Here is a 14,934-nt window from a genome sequence, read left to right on the forward strand (position 1 = left end):
TCCTCCTTCTTATATAAATCTAGTATTTGCAAAAGACCACCGAAAAATAGGTCAATTCCAACATAACACCGACTGTTACGAAACTTTCCTGAGATCGTTAATAGTTACGCCCCCAACATTTGCATCGCCCAATCATCGGTAACATCACCACATCAGTTAAACAAGGCAATCCATTGAAGGGACACGGTTAGCTTAATGCTAGTGCTAGCCTGTTACATTGCAATGCATAGGATTTCACTTACCACATAAACAGAGAGATGACTGCGCTGATGATGGTGAATGATGGAGAAATGACTGCCTGATAATGGCGAATGATTTACAGATCTTGAGAATCACTGATGAGCAGCTCAATGTGTGTGGTAAGAAGCACTCCCTCTGCATTGTAACTTTACACAGAGCACATGCGATCACAGTAATCAGACTAAAATGTCTGCAATTCAAAACGGCAGATTCAACAAACCGCATATTAAAAGCGGCTAGAGCTCCTAATTAATAAATTGCGAGCTATTGAGATGAGAAGCTCTGTGAAACAGCCAATCAGAGCAGAGCAGAGCTCATTAATATTCATGAAGCTTCCAAATAAGGCAAAAACAGAGCATTTCATTCTTGGGGCAAATCCTAGGGTTGCAAATAGACCTGTAAAACCATTTCTGGAGATTTTTTGCCCTTTCCTATGCCATATACCTTCTATGTAGATATCAGAGAACAATTTAAAATATTCTCTCAATGCATTCTATGGCACCTTTAAAGATCAACCACAAATACAGGATATGAAACAACAGCTAGCACCTTCAGGCCGCACCTAAAATACAAATATAAGACAGATGAGGGATTTTAAAAACGAAATCTTCTTTAAAATCCACAAACAGACTCCTTACCTCCTAGGTGAATTTCATAGACTAGGGCAGACTTTGCGAACGGCGCTCGTCACTTCACGCTCTCCAAATGATAAATGCATTCTTTAGACTATCACTTAAAACTAATGAAAAAGACTAAAGGCACATAATTCACCAGGGGAAAGGCAAACAAGAAATTAACTAAAGAGAACGGTCTCCGACCACGGAGGCTTAATATGCACTCGAGAAGTCACATGCAATGCTCACACAGAGACCTTTTAAAACACTGAATATCCACACGCTCCCAGTAATGAGCTGCACAGGTATGCGCAATAAAATTACGTGCCAACGCCAATAGGTGTGTCCTGCCCTTAGTGCATTACCGCAAAATTCTAAAAATAAAGCCCGTTACATTCAGATTGCTTATAGTCCAAGCTAAGTGTTAGTTGTGTTCCACATAAGCTGGAAACCGTGCAAATGTCAAATGAAACTGAGTTTACATTGGGCTAAGAAAAAAAAAAATGCACTGTTTTCTCTGTATCTGAGCACATTCTTACTTATTTACTGATACACTCATACAAAAACTCTTCCAGCAGCCAATATAAACTTCAATCAAGACACCATGGAGCTGTTGTGTGAATGTCACGCTGTGATAAACACATCTACGCTACAATAACTTTTTATTTGTTTTCTTGCAGCATCTCAGACAAGAGACTTTCAATCATAGTAGTGTTCAGAGAAGGTGATTATGATAAAGGGAGGTAGGATTTCTTCCACATCACAAAGGTGCTAAAAAGAGGGGTAATTTAAGAGTAATTTAGCCTTTGTCTTAGATCTGATGTGTTCAGAAAACTTCAGAAGAGCTTGCAGCTCGGATCCAAAACTATTGTTATTTATTTCACTCAGAACTTGTTGATTCACACTTTAGTGTTGAAGTTGAGAGAATCTAAAGGCCTGTTTTGATCACCTCTGATGTGGCAATTCCATCCTGCTGGTGTTATTATCAACATTTTCTTTGTTGTTTGTCATAATCATTGATCCAAAGCATTCCTGAAGCGCATTACTTCTAGACACACACAAATCACGGCGCTCATGAAAGGATCTCCTGCCTCTGAAGTTTCATTTTACTCATCAAGTAAAAAAGCAATTTACTTGAAGTGCAAACACAACCTTAATTAGCAAATTATAATTGTATGCAGCACACTTTCCTTTGCAATCTGAGACTCTGCGTTGGAACTCTTCCTCATGAAAATTGCAAACCCAAAGTCCTCCCCAACCCGCTTGCCACCGACATTTACTAAATGTCAATACATTCACAAACGCCAAATTACAAGCAAATCCAGTTGAAGAGCTGCTTGTTGCGTCAATAGTTGCAGTTCATTAACCAGACAATATTTCTGCCTCCAGAGCGTTCTTAATGTACTATGCCTTAATATTTATTTATTTAAAATCATTTTAGTGGTAATGTATCCACAACCATATCAACTGCATCACAACACATATAATTTATATAAGACAATTTTACTCATAGATCCTATTATATGATATTAAAAACATTATCTCAAGCCATTTTTAATAATATTTGGCCATAATGAATAAAGTAAGAATTAATAAACATTTATTTTAGAATATTTGTCAAAAGCACACATTGTTTTTTTTTCTGTCTTATGATGTTGTATTACAGCTTTTTAATAAAATGAAAGAAAAATGAAAAACATATTTAATTTAAAATAATTAATTTGTGCTTCTTAGTTCTTATTCATTTAGTTATTTAGCCTGTTTGGTCTCTGTAAGAGTTAGTGCTTGTCAAGCCACATATGATTGAAAATGTAATTAAGTTACATTTCTTTTTTTTCCCCCTGCTCTACAAATGACTTTTCGTTTACTTCCCAAAAAAATATTGATTTAATTTAGTGTTCTAATTTCAGATGTCAAGGACAATGTTTTATTATGTTCTTGAAAATGTCTTGTGAATCAATTTGCCAATGAATCACTGGCAGAATAAGATCAGTTCAATACGGTCCCCTCCAAACTCAGCAAAACAATTATGATCATGATGTTTCATAACAACATAATGCTTATTTTTGGTGCCAGGGCCAGTGGAGGATTATTGCTGAATTAAGTTGTGAATTTCCATTGCTCTTGTCATTGCACCTCTCCAAATTAGACAAACAGGGAAGGTTATTAACAGTCTAATGTTGGAAGCTAATGTTTGATCAATCACACTGTCTATAGTGTGAGTTAAGTCAACATTACTGAAGCAAACAAGAGAAAACCTTAAACTAAAGAAAGGTCATCAGATCAATAATCCATTTAAGATGCTCTGTTGGATTCCAACGGCCGACCGCCAGCAATCAAGAGGGAGGGATTTATCTGTGCCCAACATTTAATCCTCAGTCCTGAGGACGCTAGTAACTAAGACATTCGATTTTCACTGCCCCTTAAAACCAAGACCCATTGTGGAAAATAGTGATTTAGAAATCATGTTCTGTTTCATACCACGCAGTTGGCTGAATGAAGTTGAAATGGAAGACAACGCTGCATTTCTAAATGGGGGAAAAACTGCTGATTCTTTTCCAAGTGGTTGACAATGGAGGCCCTAAATTACCTCTATTGTGTGCAATTTTTCCAGGAGGAGCCCTAATCTAAAATTCACATATTACCAAGACAGATGTTTAGCATCCTCAAGCTTTTACTGAAACAGCTGTGTTTGAATAAATGACAGTGAGTGAAAGTATTTTATGGCTGTTTGTTTCAGAAACATGATCTTAGTGAGACGTTGTTAAAGATGGTGCTTGTCTTGTTTTCTCTCCCATCTTTCAGCTTAATGTGAAAAGACAACTGAACCATTCATAGGTTGATTTCCTCACAAAGTGGCTCTGTTGCACTATTAAAACATGCAACTCAACCAATGGTGTTTGTTTGGATCGGAACTATTTATTTGACCAACTAATGGCAATCTGAGAACCTGTTTGGAAACAGTCAATACTTTTGGAGTTTCATTTGTGGTGCTGAAAAAAAGGACATACTTCAAACACTGATTTTTCATTGCATATGGAATTTCAGACCAGATTCTGTAGTTTATTATTTTGGACACATTTGGCTAAAACTCAAATAAGTAATACTGTAAATTCCACACTGTAAATTTATTTTAAGCCAATAGCCAATAAATATTCCAATGCGGACATGAACAAACCCCTCATATTCAAGGCCTTGAGGGAAACTGTCTGCAGATAATTCTCTGGTGTTGTGTTATAGGTCTACAGACATAGACTTCTGCAGCTAATGTGTGCCTTTTGTCAAATTAAATTTGAAATCCAATTATGAGGCAACATAACTTTCAACAAAGGGGTGGGTGAATGAAACAAAGGCATTCTCTTATATTTGCTCATTTGGATAACTGAAAGTTTTCACACTTGGCTTGGGTCCTCTTTAAAAGAACTAAACTCAGACCAATTTAAGCAACTAAAAACTTTGAACTGAAAAAAAACAAAAACAAAGAAGAGTGAAAAATAACCCCTATTTTCTCTCTAAAAGTGGGCTCTTATCTCATTTTTATCCATTTTAGTCTAGTAGTTTAAGTTAAGTAACCTTGTCACAGTACACATTTCATTGTTTCTCAGAACTTGGACTATTACAATATGTTGATACTTAAATGTATTTATTTATATACTGATTTATGAATTTATCTATAAATGTTAGAACAATTCAATAAATTAAACATAACATTGTGAGTTTGTGTAATTCCTTTTTGAAACTTTTTTTTATTCAGTTTCCAGTGTTAATTCTAATTAGGAATTGTGTCTTTGCATGTGAATACATTAGATGTTTTATCAGTGCCTGATTTTATTTTAGCTCTGGCAACTTCTGAAAGTAGTTTCAGTGATCCTATCACAATCCTGCATCTTGGGTGCATTTACACCTGGCTATTTGATTGTGATTGTGTAATAGCATCCTGCATGCTTAGATATAGTTTTATTTTTTCCTCCAAACACAAGAACAGAAAAAAAGAAAGAGAGAGATAGATGTGTGAGTTAAATTTGTCCTAGGAAACCAATATTGCCTGGTGTTTCCAAAAATTACTTTTTTTAGTGCTTGGCACAATTTACATCATCTCGACACTGCAATTGAAGGTATACTGGCTGAAAGGATGAATGGGTGCCATCAGAATAAAAGTCACAATAATCCACAAGTAATCCACTCCAGTCAATCAATTAATGTCTTGTAAAGTGAAAAGTTGTGCATTTGTAAGAAACTAATCAATACCTAAGACATTTTTAATGTAAAACTGTTTCCTCTGGCTCTAATGCATCTTTTCATAATATTGCATACTCCAGTGGAAAAAAGTAATCTCATCTGAATCAGGAGAGAAATATGCACATATCAAGAATAATTTACAATTGAAAACAGTTCCAAAACAAATATGTGAGTAGATTCTGATTTGAGAGGACAACAGAGAATGGACTTTTTCACTGGAGGAACCATTATGGATTATGCCCTTAATGATGGATTTGTACCTTACAAACACACAGCTTTCACTTCACAAGACATTAATTCATGGACTCGAGTGGTGTGGATTACTTGTGGATTATTGTAATGTTTTTATCATCTTTTATCTTTTATATTCTAATGGCACCCTTTCACTGCAGAGGTTCCACTGATGAGCAAGTGATGTAATGCTAAATATCTCCAAAACTGTTCCACTGAAGAAAAAAATTAATTTTGGTTGGCCTAAAGGTGAGTTAATTTTCAGTATTGGGTGAAATGTTCCTTTAAGGGAAGATGGAGAATATATCTTTCTTAATTTCCCTCTAAAATCAAGCCAAAATAATCATAGTACATTATTTTCAGAAATTAAGTGCACTTAAAAATGTAAAAGCGATGAGATGTTTTACTTGGTAAATATGATTTGCTTTTTTTCATTTATATAGACTTTGAGGTACTTTGATACCCTCACATGCACACGCACACACACACACAAACACACTGGTTTCAATAAAGACATTAAGCAAAACTCTTTTTTTTGCAATGGTTTTCAATTTTCTTTTAGAAATATACAGAGCCAAAGCATCATAAGATCACAGACCATTACAGGTAAAGTACATCTTTTTAATGCTTTTACTGATAGAGAGTGTCACTGCAAGAAAATAGTGGTCAACCTTCTTTCATAACCCCAGTACATTACAGTATAATACCTTCTGAACTGCTGGATTGATTTTCTCGACCTCTGTGTACACACCATCTTTGTTACTGCAGTAGCATATCACTTGAAGACTAACGAGATATTGTCTTGTGGAAACAAATTATAAATAAAAATCTGATGTAGAAAGTGCTTGGGACAGGTAGAAAAGACATGATTGACACAAACCATTCAGAGAGAGCTGCCCGTCATTGTACATAATGTTACATCCTGCTCTCTTGAGTACTGAACGTTTTACAGAGCACAAATCACCAATGCAATGCATTCACTGTGTACAGAAATGATTACACTTTAATATGCCTATGCAGCCTCGACTGTAACCATCCTCAAACAAAACTTGCTCTGGGATCGTCATAATGGAGAGGCCTGTATAAAACAGTATTGTCGAGAGAGGGGAATTCATAACATTTCATCAGCCAGTAGCCCGCCTGGCTGTGCTGAAATGTCAGGAGAAATGTAAAAGCCATAAATGTGGTCTGCTGTCTGCGGCTGGCAATGGCCCTGTCCTATCATCCAGAGTGGTATTTGTTCATCTGTTTGGTTTGGTTGTAAGTGCATGACCATCCGGTGCCTGAAGCGGGCAAGACTTGCGGTCCAGTGGGAGAAGGGATTGAAACTCACCAGGGCTGGGCGATAAGAAAAGTACACAGGCTACAAAAGAGTATGGAGAGCTACTCAAACAGGACAACAGCCCTAATCCAATATTTGCTTATAGACGCCATGTTCATTCTAGCACATAGCAGCTTCTTTACATGAATGGTGATCTGTTTCAAGGGATTTTTCGGTCCTTTGCCATGTTTTAGGACTGTGTCGACTAGCCCATATGGTATGATTTGTTATCACATATGTTTGTGTCAAACAACAAATATCCATATGGCTGTATTAGCATTGTAAAGTAGAAGTTTATGCAGTGACAGAAGGAATAGTACAGTAGCTGCCTTTGATTCAAATTATGTCTGGAATAATGGCTATAATCGAACTATTTTTTCATTATTGTCCAGCATAAATAAAAAAATATTAACATTAAATGCAATTTAAATCTGGTTTGTGTAATTTATGTGCAACCAGCATCACCAAACAGAATTGCAAAATTGATGTTTTCAAACAGGTTTCCGCACTCGCCCGCATCTGTTATTAGACTAACAGGTAGCCACGACCCCCAAACTGATGCCATTGGTTGAGCCATTGTTGCTATGTGTGGCTAGCCAGGATTCTCAAATCAGACTTCAATGGCTTACTTATAGCTGTCTCTGCTTAATAAACTGCAGTATAGGATAAAGTATTTTAACATGGCGAATTTCAGCTCCGGTTTTTATAACTGATAATGGTATGAATTGAGAATTATGTTTGGCATTTTCCATATTTACATGGTGCTCACAAATATCTTTAATATTGAGTTTATTTCTTGTTATGCTCAGCTCACAAACAGCAAATTCTGGTGAATCTCAATAAATTATTTCAAAATGGTCAAAAGGTGTAGAAACCCTGGATTTAAATTCAGTGCATGTTGCAAGCTGGATTGTTGCGTGTTGAAGGATTTCTATAGGTCAGTATATTTTCATTTCACCTTGCACGAAACTGTTATGAATACAGAAAGATAGGCCAAGGTAAGTAACATATGGACATTTAATTTGAAACACTTCTCTGCCAATGGCTATAGCATCGGCAAACTAAAGAGTAAAATTATAGAGTGATCGTTTGTACAGTATCAATGGTGTGATTTGCTTTCTGCACCTTATGAATCAAATTTACTAAAGAACAAAGCAAAGAAACTGCAAATTTACACACAGAGAGCATGAGGGATTTATATACAGTGTAGTAAGGACTGAGCCACACTATCAGCACTGAAACAGGCCTTTTCGTGTTTAAGCCCCACAATGGGCACCAATCCATTTGTAAAATTAGACTCATCCAACAGCATTCATGTATGAAACCCATTGAAATGCCACAAATATAATCATACGTAAAGTGCTTACAGCGCTGACTGACTCAGCGGCGTCACGCCTCGCAGTGTTTCTTGTATCCAGGTTGAAGTGAGGGATTGTCAGGTCGGTACAAATCAAATCTCTTGCTCTGGGTCAAAACCAAGATCTTTGCAGTTCAAGTGAGAGATGCCAAAGTTCTCCCTCCTTGTTTATATGAGGGATTGCCTCTGGTCATATTTATCTTTATGAGCGAGGAGGAATGGGGAGATAACTTGAAAAGGAGATAAAAGAGTGAAGTGTTGGAAGCTTTGATAAGCAAAACACACTGATAGCTTTCATGCCCAATCTGTTTGCACTGTCATAGGGCAGAACTGGAGGGGTTAGTCAACTGAATGTAGATTCAGAGCGTCATATTGCCTGGGGAAACTTTGGCAGCGAAAACGGTGTTGGTGCTCATATTGGGATGAGCCTGAACCTTGTTATAAGGGGTCAGTGGCAATTTCATACAATTATGCCACTTAATGTAACACCACATAGATAATGGCTGTGCTCTGGTCTAGTACAAGAAACATGCTGACATCATTTTGCCTTTTTTTTTTTGACAGTCTGAATATTTCTCCCCAGGATAGGAATAACCAAAACACAGAATGAATTGGGAAATAGAGCAGATGATCTAATCAATTGAATGCAACCATTTCTTTTGGCAAAGCTAATGGGTCAAAGTCACCAGAACTGTGGCTTAAGCTAAAGTGTTTTTGTGAAGAGCTCTGAAAGAGTTGTACTTTCAAAACATCCACAAATATTTTTGTCTGGGGCTTCTACTCTTAAGTTTTAGTCACCTCAATTGGCGAAATGTCTGCGAAATTTCCAGCTTTTGCATACACCACAGCATTGGGTTTTGAGTAGTTTGTGTCTTTCAGCACATTATACATAGCACACAATGCTAGCTTGATTGCTGTTAGCTTGATTTCAGTACGCTGATTCAGAACTACAAGTGATTTTACCTTGCAAGTGTTTGAGTGTAGAAGTGCTTGAGTTATCAGTAGTGCCTTAAGTTGCAATTTCAGTTCTGTAGACTAAACACTGACAGAAAGACAAAGAAAACAACATACATTTACATTAAGCATGAACTCCCACACTCCATAAAAAAAAAAAAAAAAAAAAAAAAAAAACATGTACACAAATTGCTCACTTATAACAGTGAGAGTACTCAATGCAGTCCAGTCCAATGGCAGCCACATGAACAGTAGACAGAAGATTCAAACCAGAGCAAAAAGTGAACTACTCAGATCTTGATTCACTCTGTTTCTGTGTAAACTAAATTTGTGTTCTGCAAGAAACAAGTAGTTTGAAAATATATTTAGCACATGTGTAACAAGCGCAGATGATTTTTATGAACTGAAAGTATGGTTTATAAGCGTTATATTTTCACTTTACACAACAGGACAGGACGAGTGTCTTTTTAAAATCCAAACATCGTTGTTCCCATCATCAGCACATTATTCACACCAACCCAAATCAATCCTTTTTGGAAATAATAGTATTTTAAAAAAGTGAAAAACCCTCCTCTCATAACCACAAATGCCGACACCTTAAATAGTTCTACTCAAGGCAGCAGACGAGATTACATCATCCTCCCAGTTCCCAGTGCAAGTCCAATGAATTTTTAAAAAACATGTTGTTAAAACACTGAAAATAAAGAATGTTTAGAAAGAAAGAACAACAAAGTACACAAATATATCTTATCTTTGCATGGTAAACCGACAGCTCAGAACCACATCTCACATTTGTATGTCAGAATAACCTTTGAAAGAAGTGCCAGAATACAACGATTCTGACGGACATTAGTTGTTAATTCAGTTCGCACATTTTTGTCCTTTTTTTTAATATATTTTTTCATTTGTTTAGCTAGCTGTGGTAGAGGCATTGAAAAGTCTTACATACAACTTTGACAGTTGTGCTTTAATGTACAGGAACAACAATTCGTTGTCCTCTAGTGGTGCAGAGGAGTGAATGGACTACAGATATATGTAGTATAGCCTTCATCAACTGTCTTCAAAGAGCTCCTTTAAAGCAATGTTGCTATGCTTTCTTCAAGGAGGTCACTGAGAGCTGTCTCAAAGTCACTGGGACTACGACAAGGACATTAGTTCTGTTCAGGGTTTTGTGTCTTTCTACATTGGCAAATAACATCACTGTGGCACACTGTTGTTTAAAGGAAGTTTTTGGCCCAGACATTTAGGGCATACTGAAGGGTCAAGACAAGGTTCTGAAACCGGTAAGGCTTTTCAGAGCTGTAAATAAGATTTGGACAAATGAGAAAATCTACATATACCAAAGAAACGTTAAAAGCAAAGAAAGTGGAGGATAAAATAAAACTGGGGTGCTAGATGTGCTTGAACTGGTTCCTGATTCTCATCTGGGGGGGGGATTCAATCCCCTTTGGCCAATCCCAGCGCTGGATTCCTCTGTCTTCTGTCCATCTTGTGCAGTCAGACGTGGGTCTGCATGCGTTTCTGCAGTGGCCGTGTGAGGTCTGAGTTCTGGGATGATGACTGAGAGTAATGGGATGAGGAGGAGGCCGAGGCCTTGCTGTCCTTGTCGAACTGCACGTAGCCGTCCTGCTTGCTGTAACTGCTGATGCCGCTGTCGCACTGTGTGTCCAGGAAAGAGCTGGAGTCACTCATCGATCCTCGCTGGAATTCTCGCTCGCAAAGCTCGATGGAACTGCTGCCCATGCCCAGCACGAACCGCTGGCTGTAGTCGTACAGGCGGTTGGGTCCAGCGCCCAGGGTAGAGTAGATGTTGGTGAAAGACATTCCTGTGGGAACTCGCTGCTTGCCGGTGGTGGCTGTGGCAGGGTCTCGACGGAGCTCCGTGGTCTGGTTTCCAGCCAGCGTGGTTGGGGTGCCATGATGCTCCTTAAAGGTGTTCACACTGTAGTATCCATTCGTGGGATCCTTTGAAGAACAATGGATTAACAAACATTATCTCAATGATGACACTAATAGCCAACAGTCAAGAAATAAAAGTGCTTTTACACTGACAGTGAAGCAATTTATTTTCAACAACCATTGGCAATGAGCATCAGCGCAGTGCAGCATCTTCCAATGGGAGTACATCACTGATCTATATAAATGACTCGATTGCTCATTGTGTACTAAACTGCCAAGTATTCAAGTGGCCATATTGCTATTCCCTACAAATAGAGAGTGTCATTGACTGACAACCGAAACCTTGACCTAAAACCACCCAATTGAGCGACATCTTATTCTCTTAGACTCTTCAACACAGTGCGAAATCTACAGTGTTTTACTAGAATTACAGTTTCCATAGGAGTTAAGTGTTAAATGTACAGTGAAGGAAAAAAAAGATCCCCTGCTGATTTTGAATGTTTACCCACTGACAAAGAAATTATCAGTCTATAGTTTTAATGGTAGGTTTATTTCAACAGTGGGAGACAGAACAACAACAACAACAACAACAACAACAACAAAAATCCAGAAAAATGCATTCTTTAAAAGAGTGCTCCTAATCTCAGTTTGTTACCTGAGAAGTACCATTACACTCGGCCCTATTCAGACAGAACCAGATGATGAAAAGGAGATTAGTTTGTGTTTCAAAGATGCATTTTATGATTTCATCTCATTTCAACTGAATACGTGTTATTCACATGCAACCTTGGCAAAAATTATTGCTAATTATCTGATGTCCTTCGAGAAATGTATTCCTTTTCAGATAGGAATGTCTTTAATTGCAGTATTTTATTATTATTGTTACTATTATTCTTTTCCAAATGCTACCTCATTTATTTTGACCTTCATCTAACACCATGAACTAAAGCAAAATTTCTTGAGAAAAGCTTATGCAATTTATTCCTTTTCTTTCTGCAGTGCCATCACTTCTATTTCAAAGCATTAATGAAGGCAAGAAACATGCAAAAGTAAAGCAGAGGTAAGAAAAAGAGTCAAATAATCTTTAGCAGTTACCTCAGAATATTATAGGCTAATTAAGCAGAACCTTGATACACAATCTGGTTGTTAGTGTGCACTTTTCAGCTTTAATTGGACTTCAGAATCATGGCTTTTTAAATCTGTCACAGAAAGAAATAATCAAAGCAAAGGAACTCGATACCATGGCTGCTGTCGTTGTCGTGGTGCTATATCAGCACGGTTGCTAAGAAGCAAAACAGGCACCACGATGTGGACGTGGATGCCATTTTGAGTGGGTGCGCAGGCCATATCCCACGGGGGAGAGACGATAATCACCGTTAGGTGACTTCTCTATGACAACGCAAGAAAGGCGTTGTCAGGTGCGGTTTTATCAGGCGACAGGGATTGTGTGCACTCCATATCTGTACTGAGCTGTCCCTGTTCACATGGCTCATTTTACACACTCATCTACATGTAGGGAGGGAATCAATCCTGCAGGGAGCAGGTAGAGAAGGCCATGAAACAGACTTTAAGAACACTGCATTTGCACACTGAGATAAATACAAATGAGAGAATAAAAGCTATGCTGCTTCTGTCAAGACTTGCAATTGCTATCTGGTTAACCATGGGATCATATGTTAATCAAACTATGATTACGATAGTTATTCTTGGAGCTCACACTAAAATGAGGTAAATTAGTATCTGAACACTTAAAATACTCAATGATCAGTGCAAATATGTAAAGGGTAATTATAATTGCTAATAAGGCTTTAAATCATTTTGTAAAAAAAAAAAAAAAAGGTTTTGGCTGAACAAAAATTTAAATACCCATCTTCTAAGCAATTTTCTGCCATAAACTACAAACACTCATTAAAAAATAAAAACGTGTTTATACTAATGCGTAAGTCTTGAAATTGCATGCCGTTTCAATTTAAAACATTATTTTTTGCAAATTCCTAATGCATATGCCAATTCCAAAATATTTGGGCTGTCAAAACAATTAGTTAGGCATGTTTAATAATGTTAATTATAAATTCTCATTTCATTTATATTATTTTGTGAGGAAACTAGGTTACACTTTATTTTCGATTTAGACATTCTACTAAATATAAGTAACTAAATATAAAGTAACTAAATATAAGTAACTTTTTATTACATGTCAACTAACTCATTAATTTGCAAATACATACTACTTACAACTAACTCTCATTGGAGTATTAGTAGACTGCTAGGTTAGGGTTTGGGTTAGTAGTTAATAGAATAAAGCATTAGCAGATATTAAGCAGACAGTCTACTAATAGTCTAATGATTGCAAGTTGGCAAGTTGCAAAGTGTTAATTTCGTCACCGAGATGTTGACAAGCTAAAACTAACATCTGATGATAAAAACAATGTCGAAATTGATGCTTTGTCTTCGTCAACAAGACGAGACAGGACTAGAATGTTATTTGACGACTACCGGACATTCAAAATACATCCTATAGGCTAAGTTAACTGTCTTGTCTTTCAAAATGTGGTCCCTGTCATATTATCATCATAAGGGACATTTGCATATCTAGTCTCAGTGTGACAGCCGCAGTGGATGGATAGGCTCCCTTATGAAAAATAAGTTTATTCAAGTGTGCTATAAGTATACTTCTTTTAAACTAAAATAGGAAAGTATACTTTCAGTCTACTTTTTATGTACTTCTCAGAAATGTGCTATAAATACTTCTCAGAAATATACTTAAAATGACATTTAAGTATACTTGACATACTTAGAAAGTCTAAATATATTTGAGCTATACTTGTAATCTGAGAATCCGTGTTTTCATTGTTATATGCTAGGGGCGCTATTACACATCTTCTGTACAGAATATCCCAAACACAAGTGAAGAAGAAACCGAAACAACAGATGCTTCCACATGTAATCTAACACAATCGTCAGACATACAACAGCATCAAAACCATAGATATGTAAAACTGCGTAACGTTATGGAATAAAATGTAGTACCATGAAGAGGTAATAATGACTGTCATGCTTTGGGGTGTTGATTAACTCTATCTACATTTTGATTATCATGAACATCTTTTTTTTTTAGCTTTTTGTTCAAAATTTTTATTTTTTTTATGAAAATTTTCGATGACTAAAACTATGAAAGACTCAAATAACTAAAATGTGACTAAGACTATTAAGCATTTTCATCTCAAGATAAAGACTAAGACTAAATCAAAAATGACTGTCAAAATTAGCACTGATTAGTAGAATGTCTAAATTAGTCTCAAAATATGACATGCATCACTATTAGATTTAATCAATCGACAGCCCTATAAAAGTATACACAGTTGTTTTATTGGGGTGTCTATTTCATATATAACTTCCTTCGAATCCCACTGAGACATACCTTGATGTGCTGATACTCTTTCTCCTCTTCCTGAAGTACCTCAAGTTGCTTCAGAACGGACTCCTGCTGAAACTCTCCCCGTTCAATCTGTGGCAAACAACACACGTTAGAATCTGGGTTACTCTCACTGTGTGAGCTTTGGTACTCCAAAACGCTTAAAGATAATTCCAGAAGGAAAGCTACTTCAACTGGAGCAAATTCCTGTGAATATTCTTCATGGCATTAGCAAAAACTTTGCAATGCAACACCATCCTTATGAGGTGTCCTGTCACTTTTGTCTAAAGTCTTGTGTTGTGGTGTGTTTTACATCTTGAGCCCAAACAGAACTCTGATTCTGTGCCTTGGAGGCTTGTGTGACAATGAGTGAAATTTCCAGAGAAGGTGGCAGCATGTGTTTTGACAGAAGTTCACCAAGGGCTCCAGGAGAAAAAGACCACTTGATCACTGGCATCTCTATGGTTACATCTATGCCCATGTCCTCCCAGAAAATGCAGGCTGGAAGCTAAATATAGGCATGCAGGCCAGCGGGGTTCTCACACTTATACTGCATTATTCATGGGTTTGACGTCCGCAGCGGCGAGGGAGATAGGCGCTATTAGTGTTGGGGTGGGAATGATTAGCATTCATTAGCTACGGATGTGACAGGGACTAGCATAAT

At 37.1% G+C, this 14,934-nt stretch overlaps 1 protein-coding gene across 1 annotated transcript in view; it reads right to left on the reverse strand.

Moving 5' to 3' along the window:
• Positions 1-5,871: 5,871 nt before the first annotated feature.
• The window catches only part of kirrel3b (kirre like nephrin family adhesion molecule 3b), a 265,115-nt gene continuing 256,052 nt past the window's right edge, over positions 5,872-14,934 (reverse strand). Inside the window, exons 17-18 of the mRNA XM_073851114.1 lie at positions 14,277-14,363; positions 5,872-10,921 (exon numbers count right to left, since the gene is read on the reverse strand). Coding sequence (XP_073707215.1) covers positions 10,454-10,921; positions 14,277-14,363 — 555 coding nt within the window. The 3' untranslated portion in view covers positions 5,872-10,453. The remainder of the gene's footprint in view (positions 10,922-14,276; positions 14,364-14,934) is intronic.

This window comes from Garra rufa, chromosome 11 (assembly GCF_049309525.1).
Source record: "Garra rufa chromosome 11, GarRuf1.0, whole genome shotgun sequence".
NCBI classification, from domain to species: Eukaryota; Metazoa; Chordata; class Actinopteri; order Cypriniformes; family Cyprinidae; genus Garra; species Garra rufa.